Consider the following 20,621-nt stretch of genomic DNA (forward strand, 5'->3'; position numbering starts at 1 on the left):
CAGAAACAAGTGGGCTGTGTGTATTTTACACGGACTTTATGTGATGTCCCCACACAAAACAGCCCAAGACTGAAGGGGATGGGGAAACATGAATGATTTGCAAATAAAAATCAATCAATCCGTCGTATGAAAACAGAGAAACCCCAATTGCTGAGTGACTTTTGGCGGGTTTGGAGGGGCTGCTAAGATAAACCGCTCATGTGGGAAAATGAAAGCTATTGGTGAAATCAAGCCTTAGGATTTCTCATTTTAGGTTTTAAGGGAGCACAGCAATCATGTGGAAGAAAGGGCTCAGGGAAGACTAAAACCGAACTTAGAAGTGCAAAAAGCCGCTTGGCAGAAAGCTAACCCTGTAGAACACCTAGAACACCACAGACTAAAAATGTATTAACTGAGTTAAATGCTCGACAAACTTCATGTTAAATTTGTAAAAATGATCGAAAAATGAATAATTTTCTTTTCACTCATTTATGTGCTACTTTGTATTTGGTCTGTCACCCAAAAAAATTAAATAAATCAAATAAATAGAATTTTAGGGTTTCAACGTGACGAATTTGGAGGGGAAAAAAAAAAAAGTTGGAAAGTTCAAGGGGGTTGGAATACTTTTGAAATTGCCCGTAACCTTTGTCTTCTCCAGCTCCGGCGTACACTTCTCGTTTCTCTCCCCACCTTCCCCACCTCTGTTCTTAACAGGATAGACTGTTGCGGTGGCAGGTCACGCACTAAGCCAACATAATACTGTTAGGGGGGGGGGCGAGGCCCTGCAATATTGCAGCCGGTGTTCCAGGAAAACAGATCGAGACATTGAACGCGTCAACCTGTTATTGCGCTCATGAAGTTGTCAGGGAGCCTCAAACGCTGCTCTCTCGCTGAATGACACCTCAATGAGCGCACACACTTCACAAGGCCGGCTTCCAGCTGTGCAAAGGCGAGGAGGTAAGCGGGGCTTTTTTTTCTTTATTTCATTTATTTTTTTTTGGCCCGTTTTCTGGCTGCTTTCATTCCATTATTTATACGTGATCAAATGTAGCCTTTCCACGACATATCACTAAGACGCTTTCCACCTCTTCCTTTCAACTTGCCCTCCGTGAACACTTACAAAACCTTTTTCTCATGCTTTTGATATGTTAGGTGACGCAAAGCGTATCCTTGTTTGCTGCAGGCGTACTTCTTAATAGGTTGATCTGAGTCAACATCTTTGTTTTTTTGTTTTTGTTCTGTTGAGTGTTCGGTTCTTTGTCATAGCTTGAGTTCTTGAGCACAGCCTCCTTTCGAATGTCGGGATTCACGCGCCCAAGCAGGAAATCGCCGGAGCCCCTTGACGCCTCTTCAGCAAGCCGGCGTTTAATCTGTTGTCTGTGCTCGGCCAGGATGAAACACCTGAACTAATTCTAGTCTCACCTGATCTCACTGCGGATTCAAAATTGGCCGTTTCGCAGCGAACCCCAGACGAATCCCGCCGACCCTTTGCCTCGTCCGCCCAAGAGCACCTGGTTTCGGATCAAATAACACTCTGTAATCGTTTCTTCAGCCGTCGCACGCAGGCAACAGGTGTGGGAAGCATCTATTGGTTGTTATGGAAACCTTGATTTCCACTTTTCCCCTTCCCCATATTTTTGTGTGTGGTTGGAAAAGACGAACGTGGGTCTTAATCTACGATTCTGCCATTTCATTTAGAGGACTTGTCTCCGCTTTGTTCATTCTTCTATCAATTGAACATTGAGGGATGATGGGCCAACGACCGGCAACCCTGCCTGCCATCTACAAGTGCACAGACCTGAGTAAAAAGCTTGTCAAACAAAAGGCAGATGGAAAACACAAGTATCCGCAGCTCAGGGGCGGTTCTAGACAGGGGCCAACAGGGGCCTATGCCCCTGTAGAAATGGCCCTGGCCCCTGTTATGGCCCCTGTACTAAAAGCATGATGTTACATAAACTTCTCATAATTATTTGCAATGGCAAAGAAACCATAACTGATTGGTCACTTTGACCAATATTATTTTTTTTACCTATACAGTTTTACTCTAAAAAGAATATTAAAACTTAAGATGTTTTAGTTTAGCTTTAGCCGTATTCAGCAGGGGGCAAAGTTTTCAACTGCTAGATCAGGTGTCTGAAACCTGCAGTTTCAGAGCCACAAGTGGCTCACTTAATAATATTACACAGTTAAATATTGCCATTTTACTTTATTTATTTATTTTTTTTGTTCTGTGCCCCTGTGAAAAAACACTGGCCCCACCTTGGCCCCCCTGGTAAATTTGGTCTAGAGCCGCCCCTGCCGCAGCTATAGTTGCACTGCCTTTTATCCGTTTATGACGTCTGTCTTTACCTGTCTACAAATATGTTGCAATCATTTTCAATCTTTGAAACCGGAAGCCCCACAAGCAGGGTTCTGATTTAAAAACGTTCGGCCCCTTAAGGGATCATTCTTAAGGGCCTGGTGTCTGCTGTCTACTTATTTACATTGTTGCGAAGGGTTTAAATTGACACCATAATCACGCAGCAGAGTGTGCTCCTTTCCCCTAAGTCCGTCATCCTGGCTGCCGCGTCTGCTGGAGCCGGATGGAGACGGCTGCTTGCGCAGTAAAGCGGGATGCCCTCCGGTCCTGTCACGGCGGGTAAATCCGGAGGTCTCACTATCTGTTCTCACCCGCGGCACATCTTTGCACCGACATATTGGCCTGTTTTTCCTCCCAGACGCCACCGAGATAAGATGTCTACCCCAAGGGAGACGGCTTCGCGCGCGCACTCGCTCCCAGAAAACACACACACCCAAACGCCAGTTGTCAGTTGAAGCCCTTTAAGAGGGTGATAGTTTTTTTTTTTTTTTTTCCTTCCCATGTCCTGCTGGGTTCTCCCGCCCGCAGCAGAGCCGACGCTGACGCAAAGCGCCTCAGTCATCCTCAGTCATAAATAGAAAATAAAGTCCGCGGCATCAAATGGATGAGAGGGGAGACGGGAAGGAGAGCCGCGGAGACAGGAGAAAATAACTTAAACAAAATGCCCCTCAGGGGGATTAGACGCTCGGGTCATGGGGGCGATTGGAGGCTGCGGAGAGAAGGAGTCGGGGAAGAAATTTCTGGAGGGCAGACTTCTCTGCAGCAGCAGTTGTTTCAGTCACACTGACTCAGTGCATTAATATTGGATTGTACGGGGTCCTTTTCTCGACACAGACTCAGACGTCTAGAGGGGGATAAGCGTATTTATCCTGACCTGCAAGAAGGGCAACGTATACAAACTGTTCCATGTTAAAGGAAGCCCGGCGGGTCGAACAAGGATGAGGGCATTAATGGAAACCCTGAATTCCTCTGCTGCTTTACTTAAGCTCCCCGCAAAACTCCACCCTTGATACTAAAGCCTACACGTCTTTTCACATGAAATGTGTTTTATTGGTGGCTATTTAGGGATAGCACCATGTATTAAACATGGAGGACAGTACATCTTTTTATTTTCTGCTGTCTGACTGTGTCTTTGCCTCTGTGTTTGTCTGTCTCTGTCGTCTGACTCTGGAAGAGCGACGTGAAATTAAAATGTATGCGTTGCTGTGATGGTAACTTTAAAAAAAAGCGCTTACCCTTGAACTTGAAGTTTTTAATCTTTAACGGAATTTAAATTTTGGGGGGATCGTATGTGACAGACCAATACAAAGCAGCCTTAGTTGTGGAGTGGAAGAAAAATAATGCACGAGTTCTTTAATATTTTCACCACTATACCTTAGAAACCAGAATTGTAATGTGTACAACTTATAGTTCTCCTGTGGACAGATTCTCCCGCCTGTAGCTCCTCTATAATTACCGGGTTCATCTTGGCTTCTGCTCTGATTAATGCTCTCCTTTCAAGCCCCATCCGTTAAGGAGGACAGCTCAGGCTTGGTATGCTGGGGACATTGCTTTAGAATCGGACTCTGCCTCAAACTTCTCCAGAACATTCTCCGTGATCTGTCTACTGTGATGCTAACCGGGAGCATTAGTGAGGCCTTCCCGGAACAGCTGCATTTATGCTGAGATTAAATTACACATCTTTGCTTGCTGGGTGACGTCTGACTGAGTTGACTCCATTTTATTTCTGTTTATTTATAGGTGGGTCACAGTAAAGGGAGGTTAAACACAAATGTATGCCACACTTTTCAGATTTTGTTGTGAAAACAAACTTGTTATGTATGTACTTATTTTTTCTATCGCGTAACATTCTTGTAAAATACACTGATAGTAGCCTAAACGTACAAGATATTATACATTTATCCCAATCTACTTTAAATAAACATAAATCTACCAAGCAGGTTATTCTTCCAATCAACATTAAATGTCTTTTGGGAACCAAGCAACATAAGATATCATCTACGCCTGCTGGTCCTACCAGGATGGGGGAGGACATTGGGTGTGAGGAGTGGTACACCCCGGGCAGGTCACCGCTCCGTCACAGGGCAACACAGAAGATACACGGGACATGCGACAATGCACACCCAATCATACCAGAGAGGGCAAATGAAGGACAAATTAACCAATGTTCAGAGAAAGCTGGAGTAAGCGTGCAAACTCCATGCAGAAAGACCCCGAGTCGGGACGCAAAACCAGGACCTTCTCGGTGCAAGGCATCAGTAGTTCTACTAACTTGCAGCCCAGCGTAGGATAAACAATAAGAAAAGACCTCATTAACGCTTTAATTGATCACTTCCTGGTTTCCTGTGAGCAGGGTCAGTTTGGACTCTAAATCCGTCCTGCAAATAAACCAGTTTCCAAATGATTTGGGTTATTTCCACACATGGGCAGCAATGTCTTGTATCAACAGCTTTGTCAAACATACATTTTTTTTTTTGGCTTACAGTGACCACTTGCATGCGGTCAATTAGGTCTGTGTCAGAGCACGCCTCATATTCTCGGAGCAGAAAAAAAGTGTTTGTGGAGACCTTCTGGCTAATGGAACCATTTAGGTGAGAGGGATGCATCGAGTTTGGCACTTCTGAGCCGCCATGCTGAGGAGTGCTGGAGAGGACAACCAACATTATAGGGTGTAATTACTTCAAGCACCATTAGGAACGCAATAACGTCCTGCGCTGTGCACAACAGCCCAGTCCAACACGCTCGCTCTGCGTGTGTGTGTGTGTGTGTGTGTGTGACTTGCTTTGTGTTTGCCTTTACAAACGGTCCCTATTCAAGTGATTAGCCAATAATGAGGAGATTGTGCCAACAACAGATTCCCTGTTTGCTAACAATGCGCCAGCGGAGGAAATGACTTGGAACTTTGAAGTGCTCCGTAGGAACCTGCTGGCAGAGGCCAGCGCGCCCCTGAGGACTCAGCGGGAGGCGTTCCCATTGCTTTCCAGATGACAGTTGGGGCTCAGAGGATGTTATTCGCATCTTACATATCGGGGTAAGATGTTGCTCTTCTAAATGGTTGTAGTTAAAAAAAAAAAAAAGTAGATTGTGAGTAAAACACGATCAGTTTTCATCTTTAAAATATTTGAATTATTCTCTGTGTCCGTTAGTCAGTCTGTGTTTGTTAGAAATCCTCTGATTATTTAGATGAGATGTTGGGGGGGGGGGAAACACAACACATTTTCTATTCTTACAAGTACAACGATGATGAGCTTGTGTACGGCAGGGGTCAAATAGTAACCTGACCCTTGCCAGACGCATGTCGCTCCGCCTAGCTTCACTCACATCCATCTGGGACCTCTCCCATAGAGAGTGATTTCTCCAACCAATTTTATTGTCTGGCCAATCAGGACGCAGGGCTGGAGTTTCATAGATGTGACGTAGTGGAGAAGCGACCGTGACGTGAGACTGTTTTGATAGCAATGGCGGCTCGCATCGAGGAAGCAAGCGTTAGCATTGATGCTGCTATTTCTTCCGTGTTGTCTAATCTACCTAATATTATTTCATTAAAAGAACATCAGAGAACGCCTCTGAAGGCTTTTGTTGGTGGAAACCATGTTTTCACCCTTCTCCCGACCGGATTTGGCAAGTTTTGTTTTCCGGGGCGCGCCCGCGTCCGCTGTGGACGGTTAGCGGTTAGCGGTTAGCGCGAACCATGTTAGGAGGCCTTTAGTCCTCAACACGGTCGGCCCGGATCGACTCTGACCCGCGGCGCTTTGCCGCTTGTCTTCCCCCCTCTTCCTGTCAGCTCACTGTCAATAAAACGCGTGCCACTAGAGCCGCAAACACATAAAAAAAAAGTTTTGTTTTTTCCTGCGTCGCTCTCACAGCGTCACGGGTTAGCTTCGGTGTGAGTGGTTGAAATAGCACGTCGATAAAGATGACAGACAAGTGGCTTATCCAATCATATGCAAGGATTTTTGATAAGGCCTAGCCTTCAAAAAAAGGCTATTCCTATGGAGAGGTCCCAGATGGATGTGAATGAAGCTAGGAGGAGCGACATACATCTGGCAAGGGTCAGGTTAGTCAAATAGCCCCCCGAAGACCAGATGTGGCGCCCACGTGCCTGTTCTAAAAACAGGACAACCCGCCAGTGAGCTGCATCTAAAACTTTATTTTATTCCTTCATTCTTCCTGTTTATTCACACCTGCATTTATATCGATTTTAAAACAACAATATCTATAACAAAGCATGAAAAATATGTTTATTTTGCATAAAGTTAAGTTAAACTCTTACTCTTGTCTAGTTCAAAAGTCGGTACAGGTACCCCTTCGTATGACACAACGACAATGAAGTCGCACTGTTTGAAAAAGGTAGGTGACCCCGGGTGTACGGGCACGATGTGCTTCTGAAGCAGCTGACTAAACCGCCCTCCCCCTGTCCTCTATGTTCTCCTCCACATGACAGAAGAAGAGTGTAGGGGACTGGGGGGTGCAACAGAGCCAGGGACGGATCCACGTGATACACAAACCAGAACCGTAAACACTCCTTTTCAGAGGACCTCTTCCTGAGGAATGAATGGGAACCCTCTTCAAGCGGCGGAGCTCCTTTGTGTTGGCATTGAGCTGCACATTTCTACTGCGTACATCTCTAAACATGTTCTAATTAGCTCTGTTGAAAACAGGTTTTTTTTTCCTTCCAGAATCCAAATGTTTTTTTTTTCTTCTTGAAATGAGAGGCAAGAGGCCTGTGTTCGCTAAGGATAAAAAAAAAACTTGTGAATGCTACAGTATAAAGGGGAATGTTTACTCATCAGTTGTTTGCACATACTGTATTTTTTAATGGCTTTTCTTGTTCAGCATTGATTCATTCAGGGTCCATGTGACTATAGGTCACATGGACCCTGTTGAACTTTAGTTTGTGTTATGTGAATTTATTGTTAGACGTTTGAAATGTTGCCAGCAAGCAACCTTGTTACTTAAAGAACAAAATTAAAGCTAAAGAATAAACAAAAAAGAAATAACATTCTTTATTGTTAGTATTCCCTCGTTCTAACTTCCCGAAGCAAATCTTTCCCTGTTACGTCATTTTCCTCAGTCATTTTAGTGATAAGGTAAGGGTTGTTTCTCTCCAGCTTTCTTTTCAGCAGAATGTACTTCTAGACCAGCACTTTGTTGGTTACCTGCATCTTTTTCCTAAACATAATCCTTGTCAGAGCTATTAGCGTCTTTCCAATGTAAAGTACCCCTGACACAATGCTTCTTGGTCTTTTTTTGTGGGTGGAGTCACTGTTAGAGCCACCGGTCCCTCTGGGTCGGTGCTTTGGTTAGGGTGCCTCTTTAAGCTGAAACACACTTTCCACTAGCTTCAGTTGGAAATAACATAATTCTTTCTTGCTAGGACATTCCAAACGTCACAAAAACTCTCATGTTTCAGTGGTTCACTCCTACTGAAGCCTCGGTACTTTTGAGACACAATGCAACTTATAACTTCTTCCCAGAAGCTTTGTCAAGGATTTTGATTTTAATTTTGAGCACATTTATCCTTCTCTTTTATTTCTGGAGATGATAAAAGAAAGTTTTATTTCTTTTATCATCTTCCCACTACAGATTTTGGTTGTATCTCTTTCTGGACAGGATCATTGATGGAGGGATTGCTGTCAGTAACCTGTGTACTTTCCTCGTTGCTTTTATCCTGTGGAAAGTACCTCTGGCTCAAGGCCTTTGTCATCTGTGTCTCTTTCCAGTACAGATTTATCACCAAAGCCTTTCCTACTATTTACTTTGCATACTTTCTATTGCTTGTCTCTCCAATATAGAATAGTTCTAAAGTGCTCTTTTGTGATTACGCTGCCAGTCAAAAGTTTGGAGTCTGTCACTGAACGGCTTTAGCTAAATTGATGCTTTAAAATGTGGCAAAAAAAAAAGAAAAACTTTGTGTGTTCTTTTTGTTTTGCTTTCCTGAAGAAATAATGTCTTGGCTCAGGGTTTCCAGGTTTAGTTGGGTGTCTTTCCAGGATGGAGTCACTGAGAGAGGTATTGATGACTTTTGCAGACTTCTTTTTTGGGTTTTTATGTCAGGACCTCACAAGGCATGCAGGCAACGTATCAATGTAGCTTCGCTGCAGTAATCCATGTTCTACAATATTTTCCTGTTTTTTCTTTTTCTTCCTCGTCTTGTGATCTTCAGCTTTCGCGTCGTGGTTGGTAGCGCACACCTTTGGTGCAACATGTGTTTAAATATTTTAGTGACACGAAGATATTTTTCCTGTCAGATTTTGAAACTGACTTTTCTGTGCTTTGGACTTCTTTTTCTTTTAATTTAGAAGGAATCCTGCTTGCTACGTACCAAACGGTTATTACTTCATTACAGCCCAAGCTGAAAGCTGCAATTATTCATCACTCAGAGGTGACCTTCTTACAGTATGTTCGGCTTTTCCATTTATACCGCTTGTCAGCAAAGCGATGAAATTCAAAGTGATTAAACACAAATTAGTTTAATTGCTTTCATTGTGGTTGATCTGGGGATTGCCTCCTTTTATAAATGCAAATTTCAGTAAATTACACTTGATCAGAGAAACCCTATAATTGTAAACACAATGGTATATATATTTTTTTAGTGTGATGTGAGTGAGCTATGAAATCGCTTTTGCATCAAGCCAAGGCAACATTGATCTGCCCTGCTTTTGTATCCAAGCATAATGTTAGCAGTTCTAATAAAGCATATATAATGCCCAGGAAACCGGTGATAAGTGGCAACTCAACTTATTGCACCGCAGGCAAAAGGTTTGCCCCCCTAGTGCATGTTTGGCTAAACCTCTTCTTCTGAAATGAAAGGATCGCAGGGTAAATTATATATCACAGCACTGCTTTGAGAGGATTATTACAGTTTGAAAGATTAAGAAGATGCTGGGTGTGTAGCCTCACTAATTGCTGTATTAATGCTGATTCAAGGGCCTCTCACTGAGAGTGTTGGCTTTTCCTCAAAATTAGCATGAGGGGGGAAAAGGGTTTGCTGTGACGGTGGAAAAAGGATGTCTTGATTAGTTTAGTTAGCTTCAGTTCAAAGCCATAGAAACGGCTAATAAGGAGTTCTTTTCATTAATTAATGTTATTAGTGATTCAACTCCAAAAATTGACAGCCTGCTGGTTGCATCTGTTCATCCGAGGTTTCAAGCAACAGTCGTTTTAAAGCCACATTAGCAGAATGAATTCATAAAACCCTCTTTATGTTCTGTAAGAACCAAATTAACCTGAGATTTATCTAGTTCATCGCAACAAAGAGCTGTGTCTGGAGTTTCTATGTGAAATTTACATTGAAGTGTAAACGGACATAAGCAAGCATAAAAAGGCTACAAATTAATCAAAGATAAATAGGAACTAAGATAAAACTGAAATAACTCAAATTATTTAAACCAGGCCAAAAACCTGTGGAGAGGATGGAGAATATCTCTGGTGCCAGCAGCTCAGTGTTCTGTTAGTATTTATGTTACCACAATTTGTTTTTTGTATTCTCAGATCAAATACATTTTACTATCACAATTATAACTTAGAAAAAAAAGCCATTTTAATACCTACTGTAATATATTAAGGGGATAAAACACTATTTATACCCACCTGCTCCTTCATGTAAAAAGTTATTTCTCCCTAATACCTAGTGATTGGTTGTGCCACTCTTGGTGTTGTTTCTGAAAACTAACAATGTGCCTTTTGCATCATCTGTTGAGGAATTCTGGTCCAGTTTTGAAAGAACTGCTTCAATTCACTCACACTTGAGGCCACATGGACCAAGTCTCCTGATAGATGTTGAAACGTTTCAGAATGTTTGAGAAAAACTTAGCGAATGTCCGGTTGCCTCCGATTTAAGCCTGTTTGCTGTTACAATTGAGGGTTTTCAAAGCAAGCATGGCTCGTTTAAAGTCATGCCACATCTGATTAGGATTTTAGTCCACTGTGGCTGTGCATGTGTAGACAGAAGTGAAAGTTGCATATTTTAATTATTTAATGGTTCTATTGATTATTTATATCTGGTTTAATCAACGGCACACATAGAGCTGTGAAATATATACATGGTAACTTATTCCATTAGTATTTGAACTCCTAAAGCAGAGATAATTATTTTATTATATGTACATATTGCACCAAATCAAATAGCAAAATCTGCTGTTTTCTTGCAGCTTGAGCTCCATTAACTCATGAATGACATCATTTACAGATCTGAACTCCAGCTTCTAAGACAAATTGAACAAGCCCAAGCATTTGGCATGACGAGGTAAGTGAATCTTCATTGGTGCAGACAGAGCAACTGAATAGGATAGAGTGAAGTTAAGTAACATTATTATCAAGTTAGATTTTGTTGTTTTAGTAGCATTTAAATTAATAAATGTGCATCTTCATCTCTAAATCGCTCCACTCACACAACAGGTTTTAGGCATGTCCAAAACATCCATGCCGGCCTGGCCTAGTTGGAGACCAGGTTTTGAAAGATGAATAAAAAGGAATAAACTTAAAGATAATTTACTTTAGCTGTGGTTCGTTGCACGTCATTGCAATTCAAGAAATATAATGGGAAAACATCATTACAGTGATCTATCGCCATTAAAGTGATCTACATTCAGCATATGAAAGTGCATTACAACACGTTAAAATATGTAAATAAATAAATAAATAAAACTGTGCTGGTAAAGCCACTCAGAGTGAGGGATAGCAGCCGGGCAGTGGCTTCAGACTGAGAAGATGGACTGTTATAAGCTCATTGATCCAAATCTCTCAGAGGGGAACTCAGTCTGATCAATATAGAGAGAAGTGGGCAATGGTACTCAACCATTTTTAAACCACTGCCCCCACTGGTATTTGCTCCATACGTACCCCCAACCCCCATCCCCCTCCAATCTCTGTTTCTCGCTTACACCTCCTTCAATCCGCCAACCTATAACAACCTCTCTTTCTCACACTAGTACATATTTCTGCTTCTTGTGAGACTTCCTGCGGTGAGGAAACTGTGATTTTTTTTTCCAGATTCGTCTGCTACATCTATTGGTGTTATACCACAACACCGTCTGTATTGGCATACTGACACTCCGGTACATTTTTCTTGATCTCACACTTGAAAGAAAAACGCGCGTCAGTGGTTCGGGAATTGCTCTGTTTTGTTTGCAATAGAAACTGAAAGAAGATGACAGTTCAACATGATTTGTGTATCGCTTGTGTTTCATTGGAAGGAGGGGTTTTAGAGCAAACCCTAATAACAGGAGTCGTCTGAAAAGAGGTCAACATAACCTCCGGCAGACTGGCAGTGTGGTCATGAGGGAAGGCAATACTTGCAAAGGTGTTTTTCTTTAACACTTTGTGTTGACCAAATAAGTGTGAATCTTTATGTAGGGAAAGAAAATAGACATGTTGATGTGAGCGTGTGAAGGTGAGAGTTGGACAAAGTGTGAATGAGAGTGTCCTGGGGACGCCGCCACACCGTCATCTCCTATTAGGGGGCCCCCTCTTCAGGTGAATACACTGCGTCGAGGACAGCCAACAGTCGTGTGCATGTGTGTTCGCAAATTGGGTGTGTTTGTGGCGGAGGGTGTTTTTTTTTTTTTTAACCGTCGTTTTGACTCACCTCGTGTCTCAGGTGGGATGTGGGAATGAGATAGAGGCTTGCAGCGAGCTGCCAACAAGCAGATGGAGAATAAATCAATAAGGAAGTAGCAAAGCAAGAAAATGAGGGGAGGGGGAGGCAGAAGGTAGGGAAAACAATTTGGTTACCTGCTGCAGAAAATCCCTCTCGTCTTTAAGTAAAGCTACACTTTTGTCGACTGTCAATCTCGCACTCGGATTACAGATCTCTTGATACGCGTTTAAAAGAGCGGGGAGAAGGGCAAGCAGGAAATACGTTTTAAACCTTCCCCCGAAAGAATGGAACATAAAGGGCACTGGCGACTTCTATTTTTCACATGCCAACAATGCACGACTCTTAGATACGTGTCCTTTAGTTCAGTTTGACAATGGCTGCTTTGCACATGCACAGGGACTCTATTGCTGTAGTTATGTTGGGAGGGCTTTTTTCAGTTTTTTTGGTTGTGATGAGGACGACCTCTTAGAGGAGAACCTGCATTTGGCAACCATTCAGGAAGCAGACAAATGAGGGAGCTGATCTACGGATTATGTACAAAATATGTGTTTGGATAAGCACGCTGTCTCGTTGTCACGACACTCTTGTAAAAGAGATCTTTGATCTCAAGCAGTCTTACCCCGGTTAAATAAAGGCTGATAGACACATGGTAGCAAGAGCTGATAGCTAGCTGATAGTTTGTGCCTTGGATAACTTGATGGATTGTTTAAAGCAGACAGTACATACATGCCGTCACACGCGCAGTAAAAAAGAGACTGCTGTGTTTCTGCTGTTGAGCATTTCCATAGACCATTTCTAACAAAACATCTATAGAACTACTAGAAATGCTGACAGCTAACATCCTTCCGTCCAGATGACAAAGCAGTGAGTCTGCTGCAAGATCCTGAGACTGATGATATCCCAACAGCCAATAAAACAATGGGTCACCATGGAGACTGAAGGAGGGCTAAAGGAAAGACATTGCTGAATAAGGAGTCAATTTGATTTCTCTATAAACTCCCTTTACTATGAGGCCCTGAACGTTAAAATTTAACAAAACCTTTTTCATATATATATATATATATATATATATATATATATATATATATATATATATATATATATATATATATATATATGCAGTCTGAGCAAAGGCTCGCCAGCATTTGTATTTGTTATTGGAAATTAAAAAGTTTTAATGTTGACTGCCTTTTTTGGGGAAATATTTTACTGCTGCGTTAGTGAGTCCATTTTATTGTTTTCCTTTATTTGTTGGTTTGAGTCCCTCACCCTGAAAAATATGCACAGACTAAAGAGCATTGTAAGTGCAGGAACATATGAGGATAGGTCTTGTAGAGCTCCCCCGACTCTACAGAACCAGAGTCACATAGAAGGCCATGTTGCTGACCCAAACCAACCCTCTTTACTGTAAATCCAGGTTGCTGCCATCGCCTCGCAGATGCATCGTCATAAAAATTCGTCCCTGTTAGCATCAACCTTATTTACTAAATGAACTGATAAGAACAGCTACAGACTTTGGTAGCCTATGTTTGTTTCCTGGTTGTATCATTAATGTTGGGTTATATTTGTATTTCTGGCAACTGTATTTCTATTTCTCTTTGCAACCGATCTCTGATGGTTAGAGAACCTAATTGCCTAGTTCCCCCCCCCATAACTTCAGTTGTAAAAAAATAAAATAAAAAATAATATATATATATATATATATATATATATATATATATATATAAACGGAATATTATAGTGATGGGCTGCTTGAGCATTCCAATGAAATCAAAATGTGAGTTTTTTATTGGAAGTTAGGATTTCCTAACTCAAAACTGGGGAGAAAAAGAAAGAAATTGACCAGAACATCCCTTAAAGTCAGATATTTCTCAACAACTTCAATCTGGCGGCCAGGCGTGTAAAACGTTGCTATAGGTGGCCATAATAAGATTTTTATTAGCATGAGTATTTTCTTTTGTAGCAATAAATTAATTAATTAGGTGACATAAACAGGAATGGAGCTGTTCTGAATTTCAATGGTCGTAGTGGATGAGATTTAAAATTGAGCAGAGAAGTTATTCCTAATACATTTTATTTAATTTACTTTAAAATTATTAAATTATGTTGGCTATTGTTGATTGTTTCTGATCAGTAAAAGTCTCACCTTATGCCATTCTCTTCTTGTCTTCTCTCTAATGAACTAAAAAAAAAGGCAAACCTGCCATTTTAAGATGAGATAGTAGTACATATGCCCACATTTCTCAACCACTCCTCAAAGTACCAGAAAGATCTAGACAGTGCGCTGACTGAGAGCATCTTAAAATACCCCCATGTTCTTTAATGAAACATCTCTTTCACACCAGAGCACCTATTAAACTCTTCTCATCCGGGCAGAAAGACAAACAGAGGAAGATGGAGGCAGAGAAAATCCGAGAAGGGCCGCATTGACCTTTGTATGCAAACTCTGGAGAGCGTGTGTCTCAGAAGAGAAGAGAAATGGAGTGAATAAAGCATCGCCGCCTCTGAGAGTGCAATAAAAATCAAGCTCGCAGCAGAACAGGAAACCCAATTCATGAGCACTTTATTTAGGATTCGAATAAAATGAAAAAGATATCTACATTCAACACATTTATGGTGAATAATGATTCAAAACGTTTGCTGTTTTAAGCTGTATCCCTGAAATGTTGCTAATGTTACCTTATGTTACCATTCACAACCAAAACCTAATAGATAGGTTTAATCCAGAAAAGGTTAAAAAGAGGAAAAACAAGCTCCGATTCACCTGGTTTCCACAGAAATGTGTGGATTAGAATGAAACCAGGTAGGTATCAAAATAATGTCTGGATATTTTTAGGCTGAATGCCGATTTACAATATTCATCTCGATATGTTTTTCTTTTCATAAAGTAATTATAAAAAGGCATCTCTGAATCAAAGCTTTATTCCAAATGTCTCACAGGCTTTTTTTAACAAGTAGCTGTAGATAAATATGTGAAAGAGCTGAAAAAATAACCTACTGGAATTCATAATAGAATTACAACACTACATAGACCATCCTGATATGAGCGACATAGTATCATTTTATCTCTTTTAAAATAATCTCTATATTGCCCAGCCCTAATGCAAAGTTATAAAATTGATACAGAGACATCTAATTAAGTTGCTGATTTTTTATTTTTATTTTCCCCCTTTATCAGATATTTCATTGCCGACAATAAATCCTCAAAAAGGCTGTAATCTGCATCTCTGTGTCTGCTGATATGAAGTGTATTGCAAGTCAAACACCAAAAGCATGATTTCCCAGTTTTTATATAACAAATTCAATATTCACAAGATGTATCCAGCACATGTTGGAATTTTTTTTTTTAAAAAGCAGAAAAAAAGACAAAAAATTATACTTTTGCAAGATGTGATCCAGCTCACTTCACAACAAATCTTTTTGTTTGCAACTTGCAAACTAGCAACCCGAGACATATTTTGCAAAGTAGATTCTCCAGTATTTCCTAGCACACAGCCAACATTATTAAAAAAGAAAACATATACATTGGACCATTGAACTTATGCATCTTTAAAAAAAAATAACCTAGTTCATCTGGAAAATACAGCAGAACTGCAGGCACAAAGTCCTGAAAGTGAAGAAAAAAACCTGCCTTGGGATTTTCTTCAACTTAAATACATGATTTCTGTTTCCTTTAATATAAGTATGGGTCCATTTATTTTAGTTTGACTTTTCTATCTCCTTGGACTCCTGTCCAATTTACGTTGTGATAGAACATCATGCAGCAAGCTGAAGGTCAACTACAGACATCCAGAATCAATATAAAAAAGGTCTAGAAGATTCAGGGGAGACAGATTTGAGAGGAGTGTGGGTGTGAATGGAAGCAGATATAAGGAAATAAAACAGCATTTGTGTGTGAGTGTTTGAGTGTGGCTGAACAGCTCTTGGCTTTAGCATCTGAAAATTGGCTGCGGTGGGTTTAAAGGTAGAGCCAGCAATTTTTTTCCAGGAAGTTTCCCCAAGTTCTTTTTGAATAACTGCGCATGGGATAGACCGACTTATCGCGCTCTTCCGCTTCTCAGGGGGGGATCGCGTGAAAGAAATCCCCCAAAATCCACTCTGGGCTTAATACTTTCTACCGAGGCCTTTCCTCTTCTTCTCATAAACCTGTACACGGTTTGCTTCTTGCGACTTTCAGCCATGTTCAAAGTATACGGTGTGAGCAAGCGGAGCTACAACGAACGGCTAACACCAAAAGCTAACCGCTAAGCTAACCGCTAAGCTAACCGGATACATAAACATTAGTAGTCCGCATTTGCAGCCAGCAAGCGGAAACTAACGGGGAACGTGTCCGCACGCTGCCGTTGCGTGATCATGTGGGCCAACCGATAGATAAGGCGAACTTGAGGGACAGAGGGGGGGTGTAAGAGGGGTGTAATAATGCATTTACTACTGTCAGGACGGAAGGACCATTTCACCCAGTAAAACAAAAAAGTGTTTCTGAACAGGATCACCAACTATAGCTTGAATTGGGAAAGAGCTAACTCATGACATCTGCAACTTTACACTCGTCGATAATTGCACATCCCTGCAGGGATGCTGGAAAACACATTTCACCATTGCACGCACACACACACACCCACACACGCACACACACATGCAGCCTGTGCGCACCGACCTAAATAAAGTCTCATTGCAACAGGAGCAGCAAAAATTGAGGCTGATGTGTTTATTCTCCGCTGACCCCCGCCGCTGTGGGTTCAAGACCGGCTTGACCCGCAACGTTAGGAGAGGTAAGTGAGGCTAATTTCGGATCAGAGGACTGGATTGTCCGTAATAACATTAACAATGCAGAAGTCTGGCTGATCCCAGGTGACAATTAAACGGCGAGCGGGCTCCTCGAGCCGGAGAGGAGCGAGGCTCAAAGAGCCACAGGTGCGGTGCCGAGACGCACGAGTCATTCAGCAGGCACTTTTCCTTATCACCCAGCAGCACCACCAGGGTCCTGTTAGTGCATGAGTTAGAGTATTCAATTCTTTTTATTAGTGCCTGTGGCTCATATCAGCTTTCACTTGGGTCACATGAAAAATCTCTCTTTATTCCCAAAAATGAAAAGTCTGATTGCTCGCATGAGTGTGTTTGACTTTTGCTGTGGTTTATCCCTTCACCAACCACTTTCTTCATTATTTTTTTTCACAAAGCTTTTCCACCCTCGCTGGGGTCTTCATGCGGTGGATGATGATATCCTTCCTTGTGCGCTCCTCGTTTTGCAGCTTGAGGCCAGCTCTGTTTCATATTGCAGCAAGAACTCCCAGTCTATTTGGGATGCTCTGAACTTTAAATTCTCCACCACCCCCCCTCCCTTTTTTTGTAAAAAGTACCACTGACAGGGTCCAGAAAATCCCATTTGACCCAACTTACTCCAGAAAGTAATGAATACACTATAGATTTATGAGGTCCTCGGTAGCTGGCAGTAATATGATACATTTGTTTGAATTCATAAAGTTTCAGTCATTTTCCAACCAATTCTGTAGAGACCCACTTTAACCAAACAAATGAAGTGAATAAAACATCAATATTGCATGAGCTTTTTCAAGAAATCTCCAATACTTCAAGTGTTTTTTTTTTTTCTTCCTTTACAGTTTTTGTCTTCTGGACATACGCTGGACAAACGTCTTCAAACAGCCGCCTCGGCGTCTTGCTGCTCCTCAATTCCCCGAGCAAACAGCCTAATCAGCTGGCACTGGACACTGTGGAGAGAAGACAGCACATGGATTCTGCATCATTTAGCCTGAATAACAAACCATAATCTTAATGGCTGTGATCATTTCACTGAGGCTTTACTGTCGGAGCGCCCCCAAAGTGCAGATTTAGGCTCAGATTTCAAAGTGGAAGTCTTTGTGGTCTCTTAGACACAAAGATCCGCCTTTTATAGATAAACCTGGAAGAAATATGTTAAATTGTTGACATTTTTTCCCCACGTTTTAGCAATAATGTTCAATGTATTTTAGTGGATTTAATTTTTTGATGTTGGATTAAAAGGCTGGTGTAACGGTGGTTTATGCTTGACACATCCTCGAGGCCCGCGCGGCAAAATGCTTCCACTCCGTGAACCTAGGAAAGTTCCTACACGTACAGTCCTGTGCGTAAAAACATGGCGGATGAGCAAGAGCTCCTTCTGGGCAGAGGTTCATGAATATAGACATATTTATGATTCGGCTCATCAAGATTTCCGAGATCGAAATTTTAAGAATTCAACACCAAAGAGAGCAGAGAGGAGAGCCTCTCCATTTCCACATTAAAAATGTATCCCGGCCTGAATTACAAAAACGGATAAAATGTGTTTTTAATATAGTCTTTTCTTCTCTGAAACTGTAGCACTAAAATAATTTCCTGAATTTGATCCACACACAGCCTCGGTCACTTTTGATTTGGTTTGATTGATCTATTTGAAAGGGGACAGTGCAATTTAGTAAAACACAAGACATGACAATTAATGAGTTAAAAAAGCCAGAATTAGCCAATGGCTATTTTACATCTGGAGTCCCCTGGCCATGATGTTAAAAAGCAATAAAATACAGGAATATAAGTACAACATCGACACCTATCATTCACCTTATTCACTCTGAGGGCCTCGTTTAGGTAAAAATTTGTTTTATGTGGTGTGGATTCAGCCAATGTATTAAAATCCATACATTATTTCATAAGGTTAATTTATAGAGCCAAACAAGTTTATGTAGTGAGAAATAAATATGTTAAATATTTATTATCAAACTAATATATTACCCCATAAACACTTAAAGGTACAGAAAATAGATAGCATTGAGTACCTGGACAGATTCCCAGGTACCAGGTATTTGTACCGTGTCAATTCAAATATAAAAGGTACCCATACCTTTTTGGCGCCGCACAAGAATTCAGCAAGACAGAAGTTTGGCCATGCAACACTAGATACTGTTGCAGTGAATTTCAGAATAAAATCAATCCACTAACTTGCGACAAAATAGAAGTACGAGGAAACAGAGGGGCTTCTGGAGGATGAAATAGGATATCTATGATACAGATAACGTGTTTTGCCCTAAAAAAGAAAAATCATAGTTTTTTTTTATAATTTATGATGGAGAGCAATAGAAAGGACCATGTGTACATGTGCTCTCACAGGCGCACTTTCCACAACTGGAGCCGCAGCTGGCCACTGTTTCCCTAGGAGTAATGTGAGTGGGGGTGCGCAGCAAACCAGAACTGGATCAGGACCGTAACCCACACCGTAGTCAGTATGAGCCCCATTGTGAGCGTATATGCGTCAGCCATAAACCAGCCTGAAGGGTTCTAAAGGAAGCTCAGAGATCTTCATAGAACAGCTGCTTTTTGTACTGAGTTCCAATGACACCCGTGACATCTTGAGGAAACTGGCTGTGCCAGACTTTATTTAGAGGCATCACAGTAAAGGGGGCTGAATACAACATGCATGCATCACTTGAAATTATTTTACTTGCACATGCACCAGTTTGTGTTGATCAAATTAAATCGCAATAGAACACGTGGACGTTTGTGGTTGCAATGTGACCAATCATGGAAAAGTTCATAAAGGAGGCAGGCTTTTGTAAGACAATGCATGGCATTGCTGCCTTTACTTCCAGCCTTGAGTCGCTCTGAATAAAGAGGCTTAATTCCAGACTATATATAAGCATATAAAGACTAGGGCAAAAGCGTTTGAGAGCTGTGTGTTGGGGTTTTAATGTTACTACGGGACTTGATTTAAAGTTTTGAATCATCACTGTGCCGCTTTAAGTTTCAGGTTTTTTTTTTTTTTTCCACAGGTGAAGCTCTTCCTTCCCCCCCTCCCCCCCTCCTCCTACTTTCCTGTTTCGCCTGGGCTATTACCATTGATTATCCGAAATGCACTCCGCTTGGCTCACCCCGGCAACGATTAGCGGCGTGGAAGGGGCAATAAATGGACAGACTTCTGCTTTAATTAAAGGGGAGTAGTCTTTTAACACGGGGAGGGTCGTTAAATTAGCAACATTACAGCGCCATGCATCATTGGAGAAGTACAATGGAGCATGAAATAAATGATGCATCAAGCGGATCCACTCCAGCTGCGCGGAGATCTGAAGTGAGGACAGGAGCAGAATAATGAGGGGGGGGCTAATTCCATCCAGTTGCCAAAGATTGTGCAGTAGGGAACAGGGGAAAGGCTGTGGTGACAAGATACTGCTCGACACTTGCAGGGATACTGGTACTCCCACTGATTACACAAAGAACACTGCTTTAAGACCTGCTCAAATGCCCCAAAAAGATATTTTATTTCATATTTAATGTTCGCCCACAAAACCAGACCTAAAACGTAAATGGGTATTGCAGTTCACTGGAAAAAAGGGTAGATATTTAGATTCCTTTCTAACAAAAATGTATTGTCATAGGCCACACATCAGCGGTAGGTGACCCCAAAGTGGTTAAAAGTTTTCACAGCATCTAAAAAAAGTGACAATGTTGTCGAGCTTGACATCTAACAAACCTTGTGGGGGGGGGGGGGGGTGAAATGCACTTTGTGGAACATCAACTCTAGTGATGTTAGGGAAGTTTTTGCATTGCTTTTGATGTATATGTATAGTGTGTGTGCAATAGGATCAAGGGTGTACTTACTTTTGCTGCCTCCCGCCCACCCATACACATACACACACATATTAAATTTCATCTAAT

The 20,621-nt window shown here is 41.5% G+C and overlaps 1 protein-coding gene and 1 long non-coding RNA gene across 4 annotated transcripts in view; one reads left to right on the forward strand and one right to left on the reverse strand.

Annotated features, from left to right (window-relative positions):
- Positions 1 to 767: 767 nt before the first annotated feature.
- On the forward strand, positions 768 to 17,681 carry LOC110367132. Of its 3 annotated transcripts, none has more exons than XR_002427247.2 (4): positions 768 to 936; positions 8,641 to 8,737; positions 10,530 to 10,586; positions 17,561 to 17,681. It is a non-coding gene; the product is annotated as an uncharacterized LOC110367132 (long non-coding RNA). The 3 variants fall into 3 exon arrangements; XR_002427246.2 differs by having other exon boundaries at positions 8,641 to 8,723; XR_002427245.2 differs by lacking the exon at positions 8,641 to 8,737.
- cerk (ceramide kinase) overlaps positions 15,078 to 20,621 on the reverse strand; it is a 49,158-nt gene continuing 43,614 nt past the window's right edge. The window contains 1 exon segment of the mRNA XM_036149128.1: positions 15,078 to 17,668. Coding sequence (XP_036005021.1) covers positions 17,596 to 17,668 — 73 coding nt within the window. The 3' untranslated portion in view covers positions 15,078 to 17,595.

The sequence above is a fragment of the Fundulus heteroclitus genome, chromosome 17 (assembly GCF_011125445.2).
Source record: "Fundulus heteroclitus isolate FHET01 chromosome 17, MU-UCD_Fhet_4.1, whole genome shotgun sequence".
Classification (NCBI taxonomy): domain Eukaryota; kingdom Metazoa; phylum Chordata; class Actinopteri; order Cyprinodontiformes; family Fundulidae; genus Fundulus; species Fundulus heteroclitus.